This window comes from Galeopterus variegatus, unplaced genomic scaffold, assembly GCF_000696425.1.
Source record: "Galeopterus variegatus unplaced genomic scaffold, G_variegatus-3.0.2 Scaffold664, whole genome shotgun sequence".
Classification (NCBI taxonomy): Eukaryota; Metazoa; Chordata; class Mammalia; order Dermoptera; family Cynocephalidae; genus Galeopterus; species Galeopterus variegatus.
Genome location: NW_007726775.1, coordinates 313128 through 325445, shown reverse-complemented (window position 1 = coordinate 325445; position 12318 = coordinate 313128). Strand labels below are relative to the sequence as shown.

Genomic DNA, 12318 nt, shown 5'->3' with positions numbered 1-12318 from the left:
AGAAACAATGAAGGGCAGAAGACAGTGGAGAAACATACCAAAGTGCTAAAAGAAAATGATTGTCAACCAAGAATTCTAAACCGAGTAAAACTATCTTTCAAATATAAGAAAGAAAACATTCCCAGATACACAAAAACAGAGAATTTGTTGGTTGGAGACATATCTTACAGGAAATTCTAAAGAAAGTTCTGCAGGCTGAAAGCAAGTAACACTAGATATTAACTCAAATTTACATGACAAAACAAATACTGCTAATAAAGGTACTGAACTACCAAAATATATATATATATACTTGTGTATTTCTTTTCCTATATTCTAACTGATTTTAAAAGCAGTTTTAAAATACATAAAACAATTAGCATATAATCGTATTTTGTGGGCTAGAACATGTAGAAATGTAATCTATTTGACATTGACAGCAAAAGGAGGTGAGTGGGGGCTAAGCTGGAGTGGAATACAGAAATGATACCAGATGGTAACAAATCCACAGGAACAAATTAAGAGAACAAGAAATAGTAAATAAGAAGGTTAATATAACAAACTCTGTAAATAAATAGTTCCTCTCCTCCTTTTAGCTTCTTTAAAATATATAACATTATATAATTATAACAATGTAACACTTTGAGGTTTGTAACACTTGTAATATGTATAATAATAGCACAAAAGAAAGGAAGAGGAACTAGAGCTATACAGGAGTAAAGTTTCTATATCACACTAGAATTAAGTTAGTAAAAATTGGAAATATATTCTGATAAATTCAGATAAGTACTATAAACCCTAGATTAACCACCAAGAATATAACCTTTAAAAGCTAGCTAGAAAATCATTAAAGAAATTAAAGTGTCACACTAGAAGATATTCACTTAATGCAATAAAAAGTAGTAAAGAAGGAACAGAAGAATAAAGAAAGGCAAAAGACAGATGGAAAACAAAAAGTAAACTGAAAAATGTAAATCCAATCATATCAATAATGACATTAAATGTGAATGGGTTAAACAGTCACATCAAAAGGCAAAGATTGTCAGGTAGGGTTAAAAAATAAAAACTCTAGATTTAACTACTTTTGGCCTTATTTATGTGTCCTACATCATATTCAACCAACCACAGATCAAAAATATTTGGAAAAAAGTTGTTTCTGTATTGAACAAGTACAGACATTTTTTTCTTATTATTCCCTAAACAATATAACATCTATTTACAATGTATTACATATTTTAAGTAATCTAGAGATGATCTAAAGCACACAAGAGGATGTGCATATATGCAGAGACTACACTATTTTATATGAGGGATTTGAGCATCCAGGAATTTTGGTAAACACAGGAGGTACTGGAACCAATCCCCCACAGACACCAAAGGATGACTAACTATGTACACTGTTGACAGGAGATACATTTTAGGTTAAAAAACACAAATAGGTTGAAAGTAAAGGGATGAAAAAGACAAACCATGCAAATAGCAACTGTAAAATTTAGAGTGTCTATACTAACATAAGACAAAATACACTTTAAAACAAAAACCATTACTAAAAATAAAGAGGGACAATTTATAACAACAAAAAGGTCAGTTCAACAGGAATATGTAACAATTATAAACATGTATGGACCTAACATTGTAGTCCCAATATACATAAAGCAAATCCGAGAGAGAAGGAGAAACAGACAATTGAACAATAACAGTGGAAGACTTCAATATCCTACTTTTGAAAATGGAGAAAACAACTAGGCAGAAGATCAACAAGGATACAGAAGACTTGAACACATAAACCTACTAGAACTAAGAGACATCTTTAGAACACATCACCTAACAACAGCAGAATACAGTTTGTGCTTGAGAAGAATGTGTATGTTCTACAGGATAAACTATATGTTGGCACATTAAAAAAGCTTCAATAAAACTTAAAAGGACTGAAATCATACAAATTATGTCTTCCAACAAAAAAACGCAATCAAGCAAAATATCAATAACAGAAGGAAATTCATAAATATATGGAAATTAAACAACATATTCCTAAATAACCAATGGGTCAAGGAAGAAAAATCAAAATTGAAACTGGAAAATACTTTTAGATGAATTAAAACAAAAATAAAATAAACCAAAACTTAGGACATGCACCTAAAGCAGTGCTTACAAATTTATCAATTCCTAGGGCCAGACCGGGCTCACTTGGGAGAGTGTGGTGCTGATAACACCAAGGTCACAGGTTTGGATCCCTATATGGGGTTGGCCGGTTAGCTCACTTGAGAGAGAGTGGTGCTGACAACACCAAGTCAAGGTTAAGATCCCTTTACTGGTCATCTTTCCAAAAAAAAGAAAGAAATTTACCAATTTCTACAAATATTTACATTAAAAAGAAGAAAAATTTTAGCCTAACTGTCCACCTTAATCAGTAGCCTAACCATCCATCTTCAGAAACAGAAAAAAGCACAAACTAAATTCAAAGCAAGTGGAAGGAAGGAAATAATAAAGACCAAAATGGAAATAAATGAAATAGAATTCAGAAAAGTAGAGAAAAATAGACATTAGAAAAAGTATAGAAACAAAACTTTATTTCATTGGAAAGATCAACAAAATTGACAGAATTTAGATAGATTCACCAAGAAAAAAATGGAAAACTTAAATTACTAAAATCAGGAATGAAAGAGAGGGCATTACTACCAACCTTACTGAAATAAAAGGGATTATATGGGAATACAACAGCTATATGCCAACAAATTATATAACCTAGCTGACAAATTTCACATAAGACAAATTCCACATAAGACACAAATTGCAAAAACTGATTCATAAAAAATATAAAATCTAATATATAGACTTATAATAGGAAAAGAGATGGAATTAGTAATTTTAAAACTTCTTACAAAGAACAGCCCAGGAAGTTTCACAGTGAATTCTATTCAAAACCCAATTAATACCAGTCTTTTACAAACTCTTCCAAAAATTAGAAAATGAGGAAATACTTCCCAATTCAACTTATGGTACCAGTATTACCCCTGTACCAAAACCTGGCAAAAACATCAGAAGAAATGAACACTACAGACCGATATTTATTATGAATATAGACACAAAATTCTTAATAACAAAACAAAACAAAACAAAAAAACTGGCAAACTGAATCCAGCAACATATAAACAAGAGTATATGCCCTAACCAAGTGGGATATGTAACTGAGACTGCAAGGTTGATTCAACATATGAAAATCAATTAATAATGTATCATATTCTTAGAATAAAGGATAAAAACCTTACGATCATCATAAAGGATGCAGAAAAACATCTGACAAAATCCAATGCCCTTGCATGATATAAATGCTCTAAAAACTAGGAATGAAAAGGAACTTCATCCACCTGATAAAGGGTATCTACAAAAATACCACAGCTAGTATCATACATAATGGTAAAAGACTGGATACTTTCCCACTAAGATCAAGACAAGACAAGATGTTCACTCTTGCCACTTCTATTCATCACTGTACTGAAGGTTCTAGTCAGGGCAATTGGGGGGGGGGGATATAAAATATACTGAAGGCATCCAGACTGGAAAAAATTAAGACTACCTCTATTCACAGATGACATGGCCCTCTATATAAAATTATAAGATATCCACACAAAAATTATTAGAATTAAGAAACAAGTAGTTCAGCAAGATTTCAGGCTTCAAGTTTAACATACAAAACTGCAATAGCAATGAATATCCCAGAAGTGAAATTAAGAAAACAATCCCATGTATAATACCATAAAAAAGAAAGATTAGAACACTTAGAATTAAAGAAGTGCAAGACTTGTACACTGAAAACTAAAAAATATTGTTGAAAGAAATGAAGATCTAAATAAATGGAAAGATATGCCGTGTTTAAAGAACAAAACATGGCACTAATCTACAAATTCAATGCAATCTGATCCATGTTACACTATGGGGAAATGTTGAAAATATCTAAATGAACTAAGCCAGTCACAAAAAGACAAATACTGTTATGATTCTACTTATATATGGTACCCAGAGTAGTCAAACTCATAGACAGAAAGTAGAATAGTGGGTGCCAGGGACTGAGGAGAGGGATGAAAGGAGAGTCACTGTTTAACAGGTATAGTTTCAGTTTTACAAAATAAAAAGAGTTCTGTGAATGGATGATGGTGACGGTAGCATAACAAAGCAAATGTACTCAATGCTACCAAACTTTATAAGGGTACTTCAAAAAGTTCATGAAAAGATTCATATTATCTTTTAATTTGATTTTTCCACAAACTTTTTGAAGTACCCCATACACTTAAAAATAAAGATAGTAAATGTTATGCTATTTGCATTTTACCACAACTTTTTTAAAATTTTAAGAATTTTAAAATTCTTAAAATCTTTAAAAAAAGAAGTGTACTTCAAAATTAAAAACTTTGTGGTGCAATCAATACCATCAAGTAAATAAAAAGACGACCCACTAACTGGGAATAAGTTTTTGCAAATGATATACCTAATAATGGATTTGTACTCATAACATATAAAGAACTCTTTAAACACAATAATTAAATAATAATTACACAATTTTAAAATGGGCAAAAGATCTGAACTGATATTTCCCCAAGGAAGGTATACAAATGGCCAATAAACACAAAAAAGGAGGCTCAATATCATTAGCCATTATGGAAATGTATATCAAAATCACAATAAGATACAACTTATCCATCACAGTGGCTATAATCAAAAAGACAGAAAACAACAAGTGTTGCTGAGGATGTAGAGAAATTGGAATCCTCGTATTGCTGGTAGAAATGCAATATGGTACACATACTTTGGAAAACAGCTTAGCAGTTCCTCAAAATGATAAACATCTGAACGAGCAATTCTATTCCTAGATATATATCAAAGAGACATGAAAATATATGCCTACACAAAAACTTGTACATGAATGTTTATAGCAACATTATTCATAACCAAAGAGTGGAACCACCCAAATATCCATCAACTGATAAACAGATAAACACAATGTGATATATATCCATACCATGGACTATTATCTAGCAATAAAAAAAGGAATGAGTACTGATACATGCTATAACATGGATAAACCTTGACAAAATTATGCAAAGTGAAATAAGCCAGTCGCAAAAGACCATGTACAGTATGATTTCATTTATGTGAAAATGTCCAGAATAGGCAAATTTATAGAAACAGTGGATTAGTGATGGCCTAGGGCTGGGATACTGAGAGGATATGGAATAGGGAGTGACAGCTAATGAGTACAGGTTTTTCTTTGGGGGGATAAAAATGTTCTAAAATTAAATCCTGGTGATGTTTGCACAACTCTTTGATTTGTACACTTTAAATGGGTAAAGTTTATGTTATGTGAATTATATCTCAATAAAACTGTTTAAAAAAATAATGATAAATGGTTTCAATTTTCATTCTAAATACATCAATTTTCATTCTAAATACATCAATTTTCATTCCAAAGCTCTAGCTTAGTTGCTTTTATTATATCTCTAAACACTTAAAAAAATAAAGGAGGCTTTTCTAGTCCAACATGTAAAGAGGTTAGAAGTCATTCCCATCCTCACGAGAAAAAAGTTGTAACAGACTGAAAATCAACAACTCTTCTTACATCAAACAGAGAATTGAGTTCACAGGGTAAACCACCACTCTAAAAACTAGAGAGATGCGAGAAAACAGAGAATCACAGCTCATCTGGAACAGAAGCTGCTGAAGCCAGTAAACGGTAGGAAAAATTAAACTATAATTGATGAACTGCTGGAGGTTGAGCATGAATTCACTTTAGAGATTAAAACTCCTGGGACCCAGCTTTAGGGGAGACTACACACTTTCAGAAGTTTTACTTCCAGGAGCCCCACTAGGCTCTTGGGATGAAGACTGGACAAAAATATCTTCATACTTCTGGCAGGGGAGGGGGAAAACTAACCATTTTTAAAAAACCATTTTAAAACTAACCGTTTTGTTCTTTAAGCATGGTATGTCATTATTTAGGTCCTCTTGATTTCTTTCAACAATATTTTTTAGTTTTCAGTGTACAAGTCTTTCACTTCTTTGTTAATTCTAAACGTTTTAATCTTTTTGATGGTATTATAAATGAGACTTCTTAATTTCACTTTTGAAATATCCACTGCTATTGCATAGAAATACAACTGAATTTTGACTGAACTCAAAAGAAACTATTTTACCAATGCCAGCTTCCTCTATCCTTCCTGTCTTACCGAAGGAAGGGGAAGATGCTGAGAAGTACCTGTGAGGATAGTGGTCCAGGGACACAGGCTCACTAAAAGACTGAGTCCTAATCAAAGGATTATTAGAATGCAACCCCTCCTCTCCACACCTTTCCACTGCATCAACGGGGACCCTGCAAAAGGGATTGTAGATAGAGGAATGCAAGCCTCAGGCTCCCCTTAAGAAGGAATCTCTAGGAAACCAAAAGACAGCAGGGGAGATTTAAAAAAGAATACCAAAGAAAATTTTACTATCTCACACCACAGCTACCTAAAACAGTAAACACAGTCTAACTAGCCAGATAAACTTAAAATCTCACACTAAAGATCTATTTACTTCAGTTCATTTTATCTAATACATCTGGCCCAGTATTCAACAGAAAATTACAAAGGAGGCTAAAAGGCAAAAACAGTCGGAAAAACAGACTCAGATACAGCAGAGACTTTGGAATTATCAGATTAGGAATTTAAAATCAAAAACGATGTACCAGAATAAATGATGCCTTTGATGGGCTCATCAGTACACCAAACACAACCAAGGAAAGAATCAGTAAGCTTTAAGATAGGTCAATATAAATTCGTTGAATTTACAAAAGGAGAGAACAGAACTGAGGCCATCAGAGGTGAGAAAGAAAGAGGAGGAGGGGAAGAACCAAGAAATTGGTAAAGGGCTACAAAAAAGATTACATTGTGTAGTGTTGAACAGACTATCCTGATTTGAGCATCCCGTATTGCACACAGGTATTGATATCCAATGCTGTGCCCCACAGATACGTACAATCAATCATGTTTCAATAAAAATATATAAATAAATAAATAAAGGTCAATATAAACTTCCCAAACTAAAATGCTAAGAGAAAAAAGAGTGGGGGAGGTGAGGGCGACAATAAAACATACTCTCCAAAAACTTTAGGATAATTTCAAAGGATATAGTTGGGGGGGTGGGGGATGAATAGATTGCAACCTGAGAATTTTTTTTTACCAAGCCATGCTATATTTCCTAAAAGAGAGCCACAAAAAGACATTTCCAGACACGATGCCTGTGATGCCAGGTGTCAATCTGACTGGATTATCTACCCAGATAGCTGTAAGGGTGTTTTTGGAAGAGACTGGCATTTGAAATCAGTGGACTAAGGAAGATCTACCCTCACCCAATGTGGGTAGATACCACCCAATTGGCTGAGAGCCTGCATAGAACAAAAAGGCAGAGGAAACGTGAATTTTCTCTTTTTCTTCTGAAGCAGGGACACCCTTCTTCTGCCCTTGGACATCAGAACTTCAGGTTCTCAGGCCTTTGGCCTTGTTCTGAGAATTACACAATTAGCACAGCCTATTATTGTGGGACTTGTCAACTTCCATAATCATGTAAGCCAATTCCCCTACTAAATCCCCTCTCATATATCTATAGTCATGCACTGCGTAACTACGTTTTCATAAACACATATTACATATAGAACAATAGTCCCATAAGGTTATAATAACATATTTTTACTGTACCTTTTCTATGTTTAGATACACAAATACTTACCATTGCATTATAATTGCCTACAGTATTTAGGACAGTAACATGCTCTACCTGTAGCCTAGGAGCCATAGGCTATACCACAGAGCCTAGGTATGTAGTAGGCTATTCCATCTAGGTTTGTGTCAGTACACTCTATGATATTCACACGATGATGAAATCACCTAACAATGCATTATCCCGTTGTTATGTGATGCACAACTCATCTATCTGTGTACATGGGTACCTCAAAAAGTTCATGGAAAAAGAGAAATAAAAGGTAAAACGAATCTTTCCACAAATTTTCAAAGACCCCTTTGGTATATATCCTATTGGTATTCTCTGGAGAACCCTAATACAACGGCCTTCTCAAATCCTATGACACGCTTTATCTTATCTCTGAGACCAGACCAGAGCTGGGATTTTCAGATAGTTCTGGCATCAAAATTACTTCTGATAAAATTAGAATATTTGAGGGCAGTCATTTCAATTATGCTCATCAATGAAATCCATAGTACAGACAAAAGACAAACATTACCAGTCTCCTGTCCCCTCAATCTGTTACTGCTCTGTTTTCTCTACTTGGTTGCTCCTACCACAGGTTGAGCATCCCTAATCCAAAAATCCAAAATCTGAAATGCTCCAAAATCCAAAACTTTTTGAGCACTGATATGACACTCAAAGGTCACAAAAACAGGAAATTCTCATTGGATCATTTTAGATTTCAGATTTTTGGATTAGGGATACTGAACTGGTAAGTATAATACAAATATTCCAAACTCTGAAATCCAAAACACTTCTGGTCCCAATCATTTTGGATAAGGAATACTCAACCTGTATTTATTCCTCCCTTCCCAACCTTTCCTCTTTGAAACCATACTGCTGCTATTTAATAAACAACTTTTTTCAAATTTTTCATAAAATAATATCCATCTTTTTGCCTTATAAAAAATCTTGGTTTTCCCCTTGATAATACTACTGCCTGTGTAGCCTTCTCCCACATACCATGGACCCAAGAAAAGAGGCGAGATGGAAGTTGAAATCTAATTACTTCTCAGAACGATTTGCTCACCTACTTTCCATCCTCCTCAAACAAACAAAAAACATACAAACAAGACCTCCTTTTTAAAGCTTAGGCCTCACACACATTTTCTATTCTTTTCTTCACCTATCACTTTCTTCTTGCAACTACCAGTTCAAAAAACTCCCACTCATTTTTTGAAGACTTCAATGTTCAATTCACAGGCTCTTCCTAAACACCAAATCCTACATTAATCTGAAAAGATTTAAACATAGTTAATGAATCAAATAAGATAGCTTCAAAATCTTACTTACTCCAGTGATCTTTATTCAACTTTTACTATCCAATCCCAGGGCTATTTAATGGATCTAATCACCCTTCAAACAGATCCTCATTTAAATCTACTAACTCAATCTGACTAAAATTACCCATTCTTCTAGCTCTCTCAGTAATTTATTCTCATGTCATCTAGTCAACTTCATAAATAAATCTCTGGTCCTATTTTCTCTCAGACTAACAACTCTTCTGGCTTCTCTTTCCCTATGTAGGCTGAAACCAATAGCTGATCAACTCTTCTCCCACTGATTCCACTCCACTGCTATCCTTCTACAATACCCTTCTCTCAATGAATACCTCAACGCAGGATCTATACTATAATTTATCTTCTCCATTCCTGAGTTTTATTAGGAAAAAAATCAAAGATTCTATGCAGACTAGCAACATTATAAAATCATTATCTCCAACCTTAGCTGATGCCTCAGAATTACCTGACAATCCTTTTGTCCTTTACTGCTCCATCTCATATTCACTTCAACATAAATTCTAGTCTTCACCAAGTCACTCTCCTCAAACCCCCTAATCTACCTCCAGCACTCCTCACCTCCCACAGCAGAAAATCTTGCTTTCTTCCTCAAAACTGATCTCTCTCAACCTCTTCTTTTTTTTTTTTTTTTTTAATAAAGATGACCGGTAAGGGGATCTCAACCCTTGGCTTGGTGTTGTCAGCACCATGCTCAGCCAGTGAGCAAACCGGCCATCTCTATATGGGATCCGAACCCGCGGCCTTGGTGTTATCAGCACCGCACTCTACCAAGTGAGCCACGGGCTGGCCCTCTCTCAACCTCTTCTGTACAACATATTTGCATCCACTCTTGTCCTCTTGAGCTCAATCAATTCCTTTATCTTTCAAATCACATGAAAGAATAAAAAAGCAAACTGACTCTAAAATCACACTCCTCCATGTAATTCAGTTCTAAATAATGTCATAGAGAATGCAACGAAAAATCAAATGGTTCCTCTAATAAAGGATCTGGGGATTTGTTATGGTATTGTTTATGTCCGCCCAAAATTTATATGTTGAAATCCTATCCCCCACAGTGATGGTATTAAGAGGTGGGGCCTTTGGAATTAGTGCCAATTATAAAAAAAGACTTCAGAGAGATCCCTCACCCCTCCCACCATATGAGGACACAGCAAGAAGGCATCATCTATAAGAAACAGGCCCTCACCAGACCCAAATCTGCCAGCAACTTGATCTTGGACTTCCCAGTCTCCAGAACCGTGCAAAATAAATTTCTGCTGTAAACGGCCGTACTTCAGCCATATTTAAAGGGTTTTTTTTCTTAATAGCAGCCAGAACAGTCTAAGACAGGATTTATAAACACATCTAACCCAAAGTATTAATATTATTATAGGAGTTCAAAAATAAAAAAAAAATAGATAGGCAACAAGAAAATATTTTTCACAAGCTAACCATAAGATGACATTTAATACCTCCTTTTTCTACATACCTGCTAAATGTTTGAGAGTCGCTGGCACAGTGTCAGGAGATACCCTCAACATTCTGAGATTTGAAGAGTGATATTCCAACTCTCTGGTTGGCTCATGAGGAACAAATTGAGGCAATAAAGATGAAAAAGACTGACTATTGCCCATGTTAGACTGACCTACCTATGAAAAAAGGAAATAAATCAAGAAAATAAGATTATATAAATTTCAGACTTCATCTGCTAAAAAACAAACCTCATTTTTATAAAAATGAATAATGAGCAATTATACTAGTTACTAAAGATCATATTCCTAGCCCTCCTTAATTCATATATAGATCATATCTTGTTTAGTCAACTCTGACAACTCTACAAATCATTCTGAAGGTTTGGAAATCTCCATATACAGACTATTACAGATAGTTGGCCTACAAATGTTCAATTACTCAGAAGTTTGCTCTTTATAATAATCATTGCAGGATTCGAACTATGGTATTATTCTTGAAAAGCTAGTGGATTTTTTTTAAGGGAGAAAGGTGTGCTATGGGGAGGAAAAAGTAAGAAGAAAAGAGAGAACAGGAATATTTTCCAAAAACTCCAAAATGTTTAGAAGAAAAATAAGAGCATCAAAGAACCACAACTGTGATCAGATACCAAAAAAATATGTCCTCAAACTTCTTGAAACAAAAGTAGTAGAAAATATAAATTGATAGTCAAGTAAAAATTAGCTGATAAAGAAGAAATTCCTATTGTTTCATAAGACCCCAAGAAGTCCTTGCTAGAAAAGAAACTAGAAACCAATATTAGTGAAATTAACACATAAATATACACAACTTTTCATCAAATTCACAGTATATTCTTACATAAAAACATATACCATTTTTAGGTTTCTTTCTATCCCTAAATAGATTATTCCAGTCATGCTCTCTCAGGAAGGAAACTAAAAATGTACATAAGTGTGAATTTTCCTATACCCTTTTCTCAGTTTTTTCATTGCGTAGCAATAAACATTCTTAGGAAGTTGCAAAGTGTGAAAATAAGTATTCTACATCTACTGCCCACATAGGTTTCTCTAGACCAGTGGTTCTTGACTGGGCAAGATTTTGCACCTACCAAGGGACATTTGGCAATGTCTGAAGACATTTTTCACCATCATAACTTGGGGGAAAGGGGATGCTACTTGTATTTAGTGAGTAGGGTCAGGGATGCTGCAAAACATCCTCAAATACACAGGACAGCCCTGATGACAAAGAATTATCCAACCCAAAATGATAACAGTGCTAAGAAGCCCTGCTCTACACACAGCATGTTCTTAGTTTCCAATTACCCCACTTCTGAAGGGGACCTTCCTGAAGTATCGTTCATGTCATATATGAAATAGATACAAAGATAATTGTGAGAGGCAGTGTGAATGTTTAGTAGCAGTTTCTCCCCATAGCTTCCAAATGTAGGAAGAAAAAGCTTCTATTATAATCTTGACTTCAGTAAAATTTCATTATATCAAAGCTTCAAAATGCAGATTAGAGCAGGTAACACAAAACAAAATGTAGAATAATTAGAAGTATTTATTCAAGAGATCAGCAGATCTTCATTACTAGTTTAAACAAGAGAAGCCAGGAGGAAAAAAAGTGATTGATTTATCTCCCAATTTTTAATCAATAACAAAGAAAGAATCAAAAATGACTAAAACTAGGGCCGGCCCGGCGGCGCACTGCTACAGTGCGCCGCTTGGGAAGCGCGGCGTTGCTCCCGCCGAGGGTTCGGATCCCACATACAGACCGGTTCCCGCTCACTGGCTGAGCGAGGTGCGGGAGCAACACT

The 12318-nt window shown here is 34.6% G+C and overlaps 1 protein-coding gene across 1 annotated transcript in view; it reads right to left on the bottom strand.

Moving 5' to 3' along the window:
* ALMS1 (Alstrom syndrome 1) overlaps positions 1–12318 on the bottom strand; it is a 201300-nt gene that overhangs the window by 141338 nt on the left and 47644 nt on the right. Inside the window, exon 6 of the mRNA XM_008571165.1 lies at positions 10522–10681. Coding sequence (XP_008569387.1) covers positions 10522–10681 — 160 coding nt within the window. The remainder of the gene's footprint in view (positions 1–10521; positions 10682–12318) is intronic.